The sequence below is a fragment of the Manis pentadactyla genome, chromosome X, assembly GCF_030020395.1.
Source record: "Manis pentadactyla isolate mManPen7 chromosome X, mManPen7.hap1, whole genome shotgun sequence".
In the NCBI taxonomy this organism is placed as follows: Eukaryota; Metazoa; Chordata; class Mammalia; order Pholidota; family Manidae; genus Manis; species Manis pentadactyla.
The window spans coordinates 70,010,164-70,026,180 of NC_080038.1; the positions used below are offsets into that span (position 1 = coordinate 70,010,164).

The window sequence follows — 16,017 nt, forward strand, 5'->3', positions numbered from 1 at the left end:
TGGTTACCAAAGGTTCAAGGTTAGGTTCTTTACTATCTTACTGTCTAACTTATCTCACTTATTGAGCTATTATAAACACAGTCTGATGATTATTTCTCTCTCTTCTTATTCCTTCTCCTCCATTCTTTATATGTTAGGTATTTTATTTTGTGCTCTTTTGTGTTTCATTTGACTGCTTTTGTGGGTAGTTGATTTTATTTTTTGCCTTTTGTTAGTATTTGATCTGCTTTTTTCCTGTGATTTTATTGTTTCTGGTGACATCTATTTGGCCTTAGGAGTGCTTCCATCTAGAGCAGTCCCTCTAAAATACCCTGTAGAGGTGGTTTTTGGGAGGCAAATTCCCTCAACTTTTGCTTGTCTGGGAATTGTTTAATCCTTCCTTCATATTTAAATGATAATCATGCTGGATACAGTATTCTTGGTTCAAGGCCCTTCTGTTTCACTGCATTAAAAATATCATTCCATTCTCTTCTGGCCTTTAAGGTTTCTTTTGAGAAGTCTGATGATAGCCTGATGGGTTTTCCTTTTTAGGTGACCTTTTTTCTCTCTCTGGCTGCCTTTAATACTCTGTCCTGGTCGTTGACCTTTGCCATTTGAATTATTATGTGTCTTGGTGTTGTCCTCCTTAGGTCCCTTGTGTTGGGAGATCTGTAGGCTTCCATCATCTGAGAGACTATTTCCTCCCCCACATTGGGGAAGTTTTCAGTAATGTTTTCTTCAAAGGCACTTTCTATTCCTTTTTCTCTCTCTTTTTCTTCTGGTACTGCTATAATGTGGATATTGTTCCATTTGGATTGGTCACAGAGTTCTCTTAATATTCTTTTATTCCTGGAGATCCCTTTATCTCTATCTGCATCAGCTTCTCTGTGTTCCTGTTCTCTGATTTCTATTCCATTAATGGCCTTTTGCATCTCGTCTATTCTGCTTTTAATTCCTTCCAGAGATTGTTTTATTTCTGTATTCTCCCTCCTTAGCTCTTGCATATTTCTCTGCAAGTCCATCAGCATGGTTATGACCTTTACTTTGAACTCTTTTTCAGGAAGATTGGTTAAGTCTATCTCCCCAGATTCCCTCTCAAGGAAGAATGTCTGTGTGATTCTGGTCTGGATAAAATTCTGCCTTTTCGTGGCGATAGAGGTAGGCATGGGCAGTTGGCGCGTGTGTCAGCTGGGAGAATGAAGTCCCTTCCCACTTACTCCTCGCCTTCATCTCCTGGGAGAATGGCGACCCCTAGTGGCTTGTGCTGGGTAGCTACATGTAGACATGGTCTCTGGTTCTTGCCTGGGACTCTGTGGAGGAAGCTCTGTGCGGCTGCTGTGGGCATGGCTGGTCTCAGGCTGCTGCTCCACTATGGCAGGGTCGTGATGGAAGGGGAACTGGCGGGAGGCTGTTTATTGCCGTGATGGGCCTCAGAGCTGCACTACTGCCCAGGGGCTTAGGGCACCCGGAGTGCCCTGGGTTCCCAGCTGCTAGGCTGAGTGTGCCGGAACGCTTCCGTCCAGCTGTGAGGCTCCTGTCCCTTTAAGACTTTCAAAAAGCCCTCGCTTTCTTTTGTCCCAGGGGCACTGGCTGTGGGAACCTGCTTGCAGGTTTTACTGTTCCATTTCCCTAGTATCCAGCACACCACGCACTGTGTGTCTATCGTCCCGGTGCAGATGACTAGGGCTGGGTATTTAGCAGTCCTGGGCTCCCACTCCTTCCCTGCTCTGACTCCTCTCCTCCCACCAGGGAGCTGGGGTAGGTGTGGCGCTCAGGTCCCACTGGGCTGTGGCTTGTATCTTACCCCCTTCGTGAGGCGGTGGTTTCTCGCAGATGTAGATGTAGCCTGGCTGTTGCCCTGAATCTTCTGGTCTCTCTTTTAAGAATAGTTGTATTTGTTGTATTTTCAAAAATATATATGGTTTTGGGAGGAGATTTCTGCTGCCCTACTCACGCTGCCATCTTGGCTCCACCCCCTCTGCTGCTATTTTGTTCCTTCAGTTTTGCTTTGTTGTTATACTCCACAAATGAGGGAAATCATTTGGCACTTGTCTTTCTCTGCCTGGCTTATTTCACTGAGCATAATGTCCTCCAGCTCCATCCATGTTGTTGCAAATGGTGGGATTTGTTTTTTTCTATGGCTGAATAGTATTCCATTGTGTATATGTGCCAACTCTTCTTTATCTATTCATCTACTGATGGACACTTAGGTTGCTTCCATATCTTTATCATACCTAAAATTTTAAATCAAATAACTTAAGACTACCAAATATCCTGGGTTGAAAATTTCCAGGTTGTCCCATAAATGTGTGTGTGTGTATGTGTGTTCACAGTTGGTTTGTTTGAATTAGGATCCTAAAAGGAACCATACATTGTACTTATTTGATGTGTCTTATTTCTTTTAATCTATAGATTGTTCCACCTCTTCATTTTCTTATAAATTTTTTTGCTGATTGCATCCCGGATTGTAGTTCAACAAAGATGTCCTAATATCTATATACCTATATTTTATACCTTATGTCTATCCAATAATCTAACTAACTGTCCTTTAATGTAGTAAGTGATCCATCATTAAATATTCAAATAGAAGCTAGATAGTTTAAAAGGAGTTTCACCTTTGGGACCTTCAAATTGCTACCAACTGTAAAATTTTTATAATTACATGCAAATATCAGCATAGTCAAGACATGGGTAGAAGTCTAGGCAGTGGTCATAATGAGTGAAATCTACTGCCTTTAATATTCCTCAGGTCACAAAGGAATGTGAACAAAGTTCTGTTCATTTCTTTATGGGCTAAGGAATGTGTGCTGTAGGATATCATCAGGTTTAGCCCTCAGTAAAATTAGGACCCGGTAAAAGTGTCTGTGGTGGCTTTAATATACGTCCACAATTCCTCTAAATAGCTCCCTTCAAAAGGTGAAACCCAAATCCCCTATCCTCCTTCCCCAAGGGTGTGTTGGACTTAGCAGTTCCTTCTAACAAATAGAATATGAATGAAATGATGGCATGTGACTTGTGAGTGTAGGTCATAGAAAATATTGTGCCTTCCTCTTTGTCCTCTCTCTTGAATCATTCATTCTGGGGGAGAAAGCTAGCTGCTATGTAATGAGGATATTCAAACAGCCTTCAAACCACATGAAGAGGTCCAGGTGGTGAGGAACTGAGGCCTCCTGCCAACAACCATGTGAGTGCACCATCTTATAAGTGGATCCTCCAGTCCTTAACTAGCCTTCAGATAACTGCAATGTCATGAGTGACTCTGAGCCAGAACTACCCAGCTAAGCTCTTCTTGAATTCATTACCCACAGAAACTGAGGGTTTTTTTTTTTAAGGTGCTGAGTTTTAGGATAAACAGCAATAGATAAGCAACATACTTTGTTCTTTTGACTGCCTATTAGATGTTGTGTATGAAGAATGTAGTAATAATTTGAGGCTTTTGATAATGTTGTCTTCCTCCAGAAAGGGTTTACATTTGTTTCTGCCAGTGGACCACTAGGCTAGGGGTATGAGAAATTCCAGATCACTTTATTCAGTCACAGATTGAGATGGTAAGATGCTGAGCATCATTCCCTGTGAGGGCTGATCTATTTTCTATGCACTCTTATTCCTAAGGTGTTGCCCCTCAGGGTTGCCACCCAAAGCTTGTGGCGTTTATCAAAATCCCTTTTCCTTATTGGGTCTGAAGTCCAATTTTTCTCCTCTAGCCCAAAGAATCTAACCAAAGTTATGTCTGGTCTCTCTGCTGCCTCTTCTGGAATTGGCAGATGTCCTTGTAGGGAAAATAGCCCCCAATCTGGGCTTACTTCTCTAGGTTTCCTTTACCGTTTGAATCTTGGCTTCATAATGCTTCACTGTGCTAGGTAGTTCTTTAATACCTCAAAGAGATGCTTTGAAAATTTTTTCCAGCTTTTCTACTATTTCTCAATGGGAGGAGTAGTTCCAATTACCTAGTCCAAGATTACCTCATTAGCAGAGGTGAAACTCTCCTAAGGATGAACTTTTAAAAGCATAAACTTGATCATACCACTCTTGCTTACATCCCTTCAATAGTGTAGAATGATGTTTTCAGCTCTAAGCAACAGTCTACTCAATGAAATATGGCTTAAATTATAGGGTTTGTTCATCTCAATGATAAGATATTGGGTAGTAGGGCAGTAGCACAGTTGCTTAATTCAGTAGGTCATTGATGCCATTAAGGACCCAGACTATTTCAGTAGTACTGCTCTGCCATTCACAACATGGTGATTACTCATTGTGGCAAAATCATTGCCGGAACTATGTATTGGTCATCTGCTGAGGTATCAAAATACTTCAAAATTTAGCATGTTAAACATCAAACTTTTATTATCTCATAGTTTCTGTGGGTCAGGAATTTGGGAACAGCTAAACTGAGTAGTTCTGGTTCAAAGTCTTTCCTAAAATTGCAGTCAGGATGTTTGTTTGGCGAAGGATGCAGGCATCTGAAGGCTTGAAATGGGCCTGGAGGATCCATTTCCAAGATGGCTCATTTACATGGCTACAGAAGGAGATTCTTAGTTCTTTGCTGGCTGTTGGCAGGAGGACTTAATTCCTCACCACCTGGGCCTCTCCATCATGCTGTTTGAGTGTCCTCATAACATGGCAGGTGGCTTTGTCAGAGTGAATGATCCAGGAGAGAGAGTAAGAAGGAATCCACAATGCCTTTTATGACCTAGTCTTGGAAGTCACACATAGTCATTTCAACAACATTCTATTCATCAGAAGTGAATCAATAACTATAGCCCACACTCAAGAGGAGAGAATTAGGCTTCACCTTTTGAAAGAATGAGTATCAAATAATTTGTAGGCATACTTTAAAACCACCACAAACTGCAGTCGAAATGTTTTCAAAGACAGCATGTCAAACAGAAAGGTCCAGAGTTGGGGCAGAAAGAAAAAAAAGACTTTGCTCCTCTAGCTGCTCTCTCTTTTACCAGAGCAAAATCCTTCCCAGAAAGTGGCAGCAGATTTCTCCTTATGTATCATTGGTCTAAACTGAGTCACTGCCCATTTCCAGGCCAATTCACCACGAAGAGGAATGGGATTTCCATGCTTAGTTTGGGTCAATCATGATTCATCTCTTGGGGCTGTGAGGTAAGCCTACCTTTCCTTAGTACTTATCACTGGCCCAAAATCAAATCAGCCTTCTTTTAGCAAGGAAGGTGGTGGCTGCGGAATGGCTGTTGGGTAAGCAACAGTCACTGCAAAAGTGGCTTCTCATTGCGTTTAGAATGAAAACCATAATTTAATTATGGCTATAAGGCCCAAAGGATCTCATCCTTGCTTTACCTTGCCGGGTCAGTATAATTGTAGACCTCTCTACCTCCCACTCTATTTGTTGTGTTGTCCCAGGCTCCTTCCCACCTTAGGATCTTTGCATCTCTGATGCTGCTTCAGATCTGTAGTGGATAAAGCTTCCTAATCTTTATGAGCTTCAATGACCTCATCTGTAAAATAGAAATAATAATAGAATTTACTTCACGAAAGTATTGTGAGAAGTAAATAAGTCATGTATGTTTACCCTTATCACAGTATCTGGCATACAGTAAGTGCTCAATAATTGGGAAGTATTATTAAATTCAGGCTGTCGTGTTGTATATTTGTTTGGTTTTGCTTTCCCTGGTGACACCCTTGGTTGCTATTCTATGTTATCCAAGAGGAATTGCTTCCCACTACCACAGTGACCCAGGTAGAATGAAGTAAGTGCTTAGTGTACACAGAGCTGATTTTGGGGAGGTCAGGAGGCCCAGCTGTGCAGCAAATATAGACTCGTTTGGAAGTAACTCTATGGAAGTTTCCCAAATATACATTAATAGGATTGAAAGAATCTAATGTATTATCTTGTAATTTTAAACTTGTGTCTCATTATCGGACTGACGCTCTTGTGTCTTAATACCAATGCACTGTGATTTAGTATTTCCTAAATCTTACTGGACCCTGAGTGCTGTATGTGGGGAAGTTTTAGGTTTATGACTCATATTACTTCATTCCAGCCAACTCTGTAAGCATGTTGGACACTGAGTACCTATTTCCTAGCAGTGTCGGTATTATAGTATAGTTAAAATGTATGGGCTCTACAGCCTGACTTTCTAGGTTTGAATCCACCACTTAAAAGATCTGAAACCCTAAACAAATCACTAAACCCTCTTTGTGCATCAGTTACTTTATGTGTAAAATGAGGATGACAGTACCTACTTCCGAGATTCGTGAGCACTAGTTAATATATGAAAAATGCCACGTGCTTGCCCTCAGCATTAATTGTTACAACCAGGACAATTACACTGCACTTTTCAAAAATTGAAGTATAGTTGATACACAATACTAATGGGTTTCAAGTGTACAATGCAGTGACTCGACAGTTATCTACATTATTAAATGATCACCCCAACTAGTGTAGTCACTGTTCACACAGATTTTACAGTATTATTGACTATATTATCTGTGCTGTACTTTTATCCCTGACTAGTTTGTAATTGAGGTTTTGTTCTTCTTTAAGCCCTTACATTGCACTTTTTATTATAAAAAAGGTGTGTATGTGAGCGGAGGTGGGGGAACCTGGGCCTTTTCCAACTTCTGAGAGGTCTTGCTGATTAAGGCCACTTAGCAGCCTTAGGTAGAATTCAATTTTGGGGAGCTGGGAAACCTGAGTTCTTTTCCGAAAGCAAGTGCCATTTGCATCGATCTTGGTAAGGCCACCGGGAAGCCCACGGCTTGGGGGTGGCGCTTTTCCCCAGGCTCCCGCCAGTTCGCGCGGCGCTGCAGCGGCTTTGGGCACTGCAGCCGGGACAAGGGCGGCGGCCTTGCGCCTCCCACTCTCTCACGTCCGCCCCGGGGCGCCACCCAGCCCCCATCTCCTCCACCTGGGGCCTCCTCTTTCCCGCCCCTCATCACGTAGGCTCCCAGCGGCTCGCCGCGTGCCGGACGTGACAAATGGAAGCTGCACGTCCCACCAGGGCCCCCGCAGACAGACAGCGCCTCGGAGCAATGGCAGCGCGCGGGAGCCTTTGGGCCGCGTCCAATAGCGGCTGCCGAGCGCGCCGCGCCGGGAAGGGGCGGGGCGATGCCGCCCCGCCCGCCGCCCGCCGCCCGCGCACACTTCGGTTACGGTGTGTGCTGCTGCCTGAGATTCCTGCGTCTCGTCGCCGCTTTATTGCGAAGATGTCGCTTTCCAACAAGCTGACTCTGGACAAGCTAGACGTGAGGGGGAAGCGGGTCGTCATGAGGTAATGCTACACTCTGCCTGTGCGTCCTCGGGGCTGTGCTGCAGCTTTCCCCTCTACCCAGAGTTGCATTTAGTCCTTGGATGGGTCCCGTGAGTCCTCACCTTGCAGGTCGAGGCTGCCCACCATTGTGGCTGCAGCTTTGCCGTGGTCTGACGGTCTCTAACCTCATTTCCCTAGTCCAGAAAGCGAGCCGTTTTGAGAGTGGTTCCACCGAGGAAGGGCTCAGAGTGCTGGGACATAGTTTGCCCTCTCTCCTCTTACAAGCGCAGTTCCGTCGCTTCCAGTGCTCTGTCAGCGAGGTGGGATGTAGAGCTTAGCCCGCAAATCCCTAGGCCCCAAGGAAGAGACCTTGAAAGGTCATTCGGTTAGTTTCCCTACCCCCACCGCCCATGCAGACAAATGAGAAACGGCCCACATTTCTAAGGTCCCAGTAGAAAAGGAAATATTTCCCAGAGGATGTTGATTTAGATGTTAAGGAGCAGAAGCCCCCAAATCATTGCGGATGGGAGGGTGAGGTGGGGCGGGACGCGGCGCCCCGAAGGAGGCTTTGCAGAGCTTATGTAACAGGCCTTTGCCACCCCACCGTGTCGTTGGACTCCGGGCCAGGCCTTGCATTTGCATCAGAATTGTGACACATCCTGGGTACTGGTAGAGCAGGGTGTGGCCCCACATTCTTACCGTTCTCCAACCTCACCCCCACGGATGGCTAGAAAAGCGGGATATTAGAAGCGGGCGGGGGTGGTTGGGGGGGCATACACTTTGGGGTCTCTTACTCAGCACATGTGTATCCCTGGTAGCTTACTACCAACATGGCTTTTCCTTTATCTACCAGAACTACTAGTATGGTGTATGGAACTTTTCCATTTATCCTTTTGGTAACCTGTGGTGCATTTGTGCCTGCCTGGAGCAAACCGCAGGAGGACAGTTAGGTATGGACCCAACTGGAGGACCTGACTGTTCATATACCTTGACGTGATCCAAGGATGGTGCTTTTTAGGGGCTGTAAGGGCTTGCATTGATAGCATTGTGCGGTCTTGGCCTTTTTGGGAAATGGTTGGTTGATGGGCAGGCATGTGAATGGTGTGATTCAACCCCTTTCCCAGTTTGGACTGGTTCAAGTGAGGGCATCTTTTGGATATTAACAGACACATAAGGTAGTAGGGGATATCCCTTTACCCTAGGCTTAAACATATGAGGGCACCCTAATTAGAAGACTGCATAGGCATCCTAAAAGTTCATGTAGCTCTTCCCTTCCCTCTGATTTCATTATGGACACTGTTAGTTTGCTATTGGCCTTCTCTGCCTTGCTATAGAAATGGAAGAACTCAATAGCTGATGGCCAAACACCTAGTGCCCACATTTTCCCAGATGACCTATAGTCCTTTGCACTTTGGACAAAGTAGGAATCACAGCCATCTTAGTATTAGATAAGGGCCCTTTCTTACTCCTCAGATCTTAAAGGACAGGGAATAGACCCTATGGAAAACAGGACAGTTGGACATTGGCATGCAACTAGATCTTAAGCTTTATTTCCTCTCACCTCCTCCATGCTCATGGGTGACCTTTTCAGATGCATGTACCAGCTGAAAGACAAGGGGATGGGGCGTCATGCCAGTCACCTTCGTACAACTGCAGTCTTGGGCTTTCTTTTACTTCTCCCCAGGGGAACCAGTTTGAGGAATTAATGGGGCTGGAATGGAGTGGGACTAGAAGAGATGCTTATCTTTCCGCCCTCTAGAGGTGATATGTAATATCTTTCTGCACAAGGGCTCAAAGTTTCATTTAACACAGATTAAACCTGAGCCTAGAATGGTTGGCTCATCCTGTTCTGCTGATGGAAAATGACCTGTCTGACGTCACTGAACTAACAAGTTGGTGGCAGAGCCAGGACTAGAATTTGGGTCTTTTTGGCTACCAACCACATCCTCTAAATACCCAGACATAGTGAACAATGACAGGTTAAAATAGACCTTTTGTCTGCTAAAGGTGGCAATCAGTAATCCCCCCCCCAATCTGGGTAAATTCTGTTTATTTGGCCTGAGGACAGGAAGTTATTTTATCCCTTGATTGTTAATGTATCTCTTTTGAACAGAGAGTCACATTGTAGGACTACTTTTTGGAAGCACCTAGCCAGCCATGCATTGTCAGCTCAAATTTTGTTTCACTTTAAGTGGTGGTGGCTGGCAGTGTTTCAAAAATGGGGCCTCTTGAGTAGTGGCTGCTTCATTTGCCTTCTCTGTCTTGCAAAAGATAATTAAAACGTTTGCTGAGTCTTCTGGCCCCTGCTCAGATTTGCCAAGAGAAGTAGATTGTTGAGGGAACTTCAGATAGCTGGAAAGCTCTGACTGAGTAATTACCAGGTTTCACCTCAATTTTTTTAGGACTCCAGTTGACTTTACAGCCCTTTGAGTAAACTTCCTGCTTATTTTTTGCTTTGTCATTTACTTTCTTCCTCACATAGGTTGTCAGTTATACTCTTGCCAACTTGGGAAGCACTTCCCTTTTGTTTGCTTCCCCACTTCCTTAAACCTCACTGCTTTTCTCTTACCTGTCATAACTTGTTAAGCAAAAGCCTTGATGTAGAGGAAAAACTGAGAGCAGTGGAAAAAAAGTCTAAGACAGCCATAATGCCCCAGTTTTTTCCAGTCAGGGGCAGTGAAGCAGGGATAGATAGGCATGGTTCCCTTGAGAACTTTTAATAGAACTGGGCCTGGACTCCTGTGCGATTTCAGGTGATAGAGACTTGGTATTCCAATTAAATCAGTATTTTTAACATTTTATTTTTAAATAATTACAGATTCACAGGACTTTGCAAAGATAGTACAGACAGGTCCTCTGTTGACCCAGTTTTCCCCCCATTGGATACATATTACATAATTATAGTGCAGTAGCAAAAGTAGGAAGTTGACATTGGAATAAAGTATTCCAATTCTTTGCTATTTTATCATATGTATAGATTTGTATAACTCCCATCACAGTCAAGATACAAAGCTGTAGTTCTGTTTGATCACTACGAGTATCTCCCTTATGCTACCCCTTTAGCCTCCTGGCCCCTCTCCCTTCCTTCCTAACCCCTGGTAACTGCAAACCTGCCGTCCACTTCTAAAGTTTTGTCATTTCAAAATGTTGCATAAGTGGAATCACACAGTATGTAAGCTTTTGGGATTTTGGCGTAAGATTTATCCAAGTTGTTGCTTGTTTCAGTAGTTTATTCCTTGTATTGCTGATCATATTCTATGGTATGGATGTTCCACATTTTAGCCATTCACCCCCTGAAATATCTGAGTTTTCCAGTTTGGGTCTGCTACAAATAAAGCTGCTGTGAACATTGAACATTTGGGCACAAGTGGTGGTATAGACATGTGCTGTCATTTCTTATGGGTACACACCTGGCAGTGGAATTGCTGGATTGTATACTTAACTTATTGAGGAATTCCCAGACTGTTTCCAAAAGCAGCTGCACCTGTACCATTTTATAGTCCCATCAGCAGCAGCGTGTGAATGATCAGTTTCTCTGCATCCTTGTCAGCATTTGGTATTGGCATTTTTTATTTCAGCCATTCTGATAGGTGACTTGATGCCCGAGGCCAAGCTCAGAGAATTGGAAAAGGAAAGGGTGCAGATTTTACATAAAATGAAACAATTACAATGTGTAGGCAAGAGCAATTTCTATGGGGGAGTCCTCAGAGAGGAGAAACTGAAGGTAGAGCTGTTACTGGGAGTCTAGGAGATGATGAGGAGAGGTAATCCACAGGCAATGAGAAGAAAGTAAAAGTCCAGTTCTCATCAGTAAGCTATACCATGGCAGCTTGGGTAGATCAGACAGATTCTTGAGTGTTTGTGCCCAGAGAATTTCCTCCCTGAAAGGACTTGGGGGTAGGGAGCAGCACTCCAGGGGTGACTTGTGACCAGGCTCTTCCCATTAGCGCTTTTGACCATAGGCCTTCTGGGAGGCAGTGGTTGGGGTGGGGTGAAAGACATGGGATACTCTGTCCTCTTTGGAATGCACTTTAAGACTGGCAAGGGCATTGCTCAGGATATTTAAAGAAGATGCTTAGAATCAGAATCAAGTATCCTGAAACCAAGTAGAGCATATTTTTTCAGAGGCATATGGCCTTTATTTTTTAAGACCAATTAAAATGTTTGATATGGAGTTGTTCCCTCAGTTCACCTTTGGCTGCTCTTCAGTGAGGTAGATTGAAGTTTAGGCTTAGGGAATACAGGAAACTGGTGTTCTTTGTAGTAGGTCTAGGATTTTGTGATTGCCTGCCAGGCCTCAGACTTAGAGAAGAAGAACTAGTAATGGAGTTTTATGATCAAGCTCAGGAACAGTAGTCTTGACCGGTCATACTTTCCCTGTAGTTCCTTAGCATGTAATGTTAGCTGTTTTCATTAATGGTTGATTGGCCATTTAAATCACAGAATACGTTTTGGAGGAGCATTACCATATATAACAATAGCTACTACCTTTATGGCATTTACTGTGTACCAGATATTCTTCTAAGCACTTCACAGATTGATAACTTATTTAATTCTCACAAAAACTGTGAGTTAGTTACTATTCCCATCCTACAGGTGAGAAAGAAATAATTTAAAAAGGATCTTGGCAGGCACCACTTAGCTCTTATAAATAGCTAGCACACTTTGTTGTTTTCAGTCAAATTGTAGTAGGCTGAGGTTCCAGGGACTTCAGAAGAAGGGGGGAGGAATTACCAGTTCTTAAAAATGGTGAAGTAGTAATCTGTTGGGGTTGAAAGGAGAATCTCAGTATATTATTTGCTGTGCCATCTTCATCTCTTCTAATTGCCTGTTTGTCAGGTGGGCAGGGACACATGTTCTACCCTCTCCTCTCAGGCTTTTTGAAAGATGCCATCTTATTTTTATTGACTGTGTTTTGCTTGAAGGATACTGTGTGAGCTGAGTCTTCGCCACTGGGTTTCTTTCTAGATTCAAGGCCCCAGGCTTTCTCCAAAAAGAATGCTATTCTTCTGACATATTTTTTTTCTCCAGTTAATTTTGCTTCTTTTGAAACCTAGCTTTACTACAGCCGAGAAATAATATCAAAGGAATTGTAATCAAGATAGGTTCCTTATTACCCCTCCTCTCTCTGGCTGCTACTGTTAATTAGATACTATTATTGCTAGGTCCACAGAGAAATCTTTTTTTTTTAATTGTACTACAAAATTTTATTTGATTTTTCTCAATCATAAACTCAGTAGATCTTAAATTAATAAAGTTGTTTTTCTTGGTTTAAAAGTTATAGTAACCAAAATAGAAATACATAGTTCAGTATGAGTATTCATGTTGATTTATATTAACCAGGCTGAGTCCATTTATTTTAGCCGAGAATGAATTAGAAAATTATTATTATTATTATTATTTTTAGTTTTTGTATCACTAAACTAAAATTACCTGAGGAACATTATGTTTAATAGACTCCCTCCATCACCAAGTCCCCACCACATACCCCATTACAGTCACTGTCCATCAGCATAGTAAGATGCTGTAGAATCACTACTTGTCTTCTCTGTGTTATACAGCCCTCCCTGTGCCCCCCACCCTCTATATTATGTCTGCTAATCGTAATGACCCTTTTTCCCCCTTATCCCTCCCTCCCCACCCATCCTCCCCAGTCCCTTTCCCTTTGGTAACTCTTAATCCATTCTTGGGTTCTGTGAGTCTGCTGCTGTGTTGCTCCTTCAGTTTTTGCTTTGTTCTTATATTCCGCATATGAGTGAAATCATTTGGTACTTGTCTTTCTCCGCCTAGCTTATGTCACTGAGCATAATACCCTCTAGCTTGATCCATGTTGTTGCAAATGGTAGGATTTGTTTTCTTCTTATGGCTGAATAATATTCCATTGTGCATATGTACCACATCTTCTTTATCCATTCATCTACTGTGGACACTTAGGTTGCTTCCATTTCTTGGCTATTGTAAATAGTGCTGCAATAAACATAGGGGTGCATCTGTCGTTTTCAAACTGGGCTGCTGCATTCTTACGGTAAATTCCTAGGAGTGGAATTCCTGGGTCAAAGGTATTTCTATTTTTAGTTTTTTGAGGAATCTCCATACTGCTTTCCACAATTGTTGAACTAATTTACATTCCCACCAGCAGTGTAGGAGGGTTCCACTTTCTCTACATCCTCACCTACACTTGTTCTTTGTCTTATGGCTGGTAGGGATCCTTACTGGTGTGAGGTGATATGTGGTTTTAATTTGCATTTCTCTGTTGATTAGTGACGTAGAGCATCTTTTCATGTTCCTGTTGGCTATGTGAATTTCTTCTTTGGAGAACTGTCTGTTCAGCTCTTCTGCCCATTTTTTAATTGGATTATTTGCTTTTTGTTTGTTAAGGTGCGTGAGCTCTTTATATATTTTGGGTGTCAGTCCTTTATCGGATATGTCATTTATGAATATATTCTCCCATACTGTAGGATGCCTTTTTTTTGGTATAATTAATCTACAGTTACCTGAGGAACATTATGTTTACTAGACTCCCCCGCATCACCAGGTCCCCACCACATACCCCATTACAGTCACTGTCCATCAGCATAGTAAGGTGCTGCAGAATCACTACTTGTTTTCTCTGTGTTGCACCCCCCCACCCCGTGCCCCATCCCACATTATACATGCTAATGGTAAGGCCCTCTTTCTTCTCCCCCCACCTTCTCCCTCCCTTCCCACCCATCCTCCCCAGTCCCTTTCCTTTTGGTAACTGTTTGTCCATTCTTGGGTTCTGTGAGTCTGCTGCTGTGTTGCTCCTTCAGTTTTTCCTTTGTTCTTGTATTCTACATATGAGTGAAATCATTTGGTCTTTCTCCACCTGGCTTATTTCACTGAGCATAATACCCTCTAGCTTGATCCATGTTGTTGCAAATGGTAGAATTTATTTTCTTCTTATGCCTGTATAATATTCCATTGTGCATATGTACCACGTCTTCTTTATTCATTCATCTACTGATGGACACTTAGGTTGCTTCCATTTCTTGGCTATTGTAAATAGTGCTGCGATAAACATAGGGGTGCATCTGTCTTTTTCAAACTGGGCTGCTGCATTCTTAGGGTAAATTCCTAGAAGTGGAATTTCTGGGTCAAATGGTATTACTATTTTGAGCTTTTTGAGGAACCTCCATACTGCTTTCCACAATGGTTGAACTAATTTACATTCCCACCAGCAGTGTAGGAGGGTTTCCCTTTCTCCACAACCTTGCCAACATTTGTTGTTGTTTGCCTTTTAGATGGTGGCGGTCCTTATTGGTGTGAGGTGATATCTCATTGTGGTTTTAATTTGCATTTCTCTGATGACAAGCGATGTGGAGCATCTTTTCATGTGCCTGTTGGCCATCTGAATTTCTTTGGAGAAGTGTCTGTTCTACTCCTCTGCCCATGTTTTAATTTTTTGCTTTATGTTTGTTGAGGTGTGTGAGCTCTTTATATATTTTGAATGTCAACTCTTTATTGGATCTGTCGTTTATGAATATATTCTCCCATACTGTAGGATGTCTTTTTGTTCTCTTGGTAGTGTCCTTTGCTGTACAGAAACTTTTCAGCTTGATATAGTCCCACTTGTTCATTTTTGCTTTTGTTTCCCTTGCCCGGGAAGATATGTTCATGAAGAAGTCACTCATGTTTATGTCCAGGAGATTTTTGCCTATGTTTTCCTCCAAGAGTTTTATGGTTTCATGACTTAGCATTCAGGTCTTTGATCCATTTCGAATTTACTTCTGTGTATGGGGTTAGACAATGATCCAGTTTCATTCTCTTACATGTAGCTGTCTATTTTTGCCAACACCAGCTGTTGAAGAGGCTGTCATTTCCCTATTTTATGTCCATGGCTCCTTTATCATATATTAATTGACCGTATATGTTTGGGTTAATGTCTGGACCCTCTGTTCTGTTCCACTGGTCTGTGGCTCTGTTCTTTGTGCCAGTACCAAATTGTCTTGATTACTATGGCTTTGTAGTACTGCTTGAAGTTGGGAAGTGAGATGCCTCCCACTTTATTCTTCTTTCTCAGGATTGCTTTGGTTATTCGGGGTCTTTTGTGGTTCCATATGAATTTTAAAACTATTTGTTCCAGTTCCTTGAAGAATGTTGTTGGTATTTTGATAGGCATTGCATTGAATCTGTAGATTGCTTTAGGCAGAATGGTCATTTTGACAAAATTAATTCTTCCTAGCCAAGAGCATGGGATGAATTTCATTGTTAGTGTCCTCTTTGATTTCTCTGAAGAGTGTCTTGTAGTTTTCAGGGTACAGGTCTTTCACTTCCTTGGTTAGGTTTATTCCTAGGTATTTTATTCTTTTTGATGCAATTGTGAATGGAATTCTTTTCTTGATATCTCATTCTGCTAGTTCATTGTTAGTGTATTGGAAAGCAACAGATTTCTGTGTATTAATTTTGTATCCTGCAACTTTGCTGAATTCAGATATTAGTTTTAGTAGTTTTGGAGTGGAGTCTTTAGGGTTTTTTATGTACAATATCATGTCATCTGCAAATAGTGACAGTTTGACTTCTTTACCGATCTGGATTCCCTGTATTTTTGTTTTGTCTGATTGCTGTGGCTAGGACCTCCAGTACTATGTTGAATAAAAGTGGAGTGGGCATCCTTGTCTTGTTTGCGATCTTAAAGGAAAGGCTTTTAGCTTCTGACGGTTAAGTATGATGTTGGCTTTGTTTCTGTCATATATGGCCTTTATTATGCTGAGGTACTTGCCCTCTATACCCATTTTGTTGAGAGCTGTTATCATGAATGGATGTTGAATTTTGTTGAATGGTTTTTCGGCGTCTGGAG

At 42.5% G+C, this 16,017-nt stretch overlaps 1 protein-coding gene across 1 annotated transcript in view; it reads left to right on the top strand.

Moving 5' to 3' along the window:
- Positions 1-7,057: 7,057 nt before the first annotated feature.
- The window catches only part of PGK1 (phosphoglycerate kinase 1), a 32,716-nt gene continuing 23,756 nt past the window's right edge, over positions 7,058-16,017 (top strand). The window contains exon 1 of the mRNA XM_036929141.2: positions 7,058-7,220. Within this exon, the coding sequence (XP_036785036.2) occupies positions 7,156-7,220 (65 nt within the window). The 5' untranslated portion in view covers positions 7,058-7,155. The remainder of the gene's footprint in view (positions 7,221-16,017) is intronic.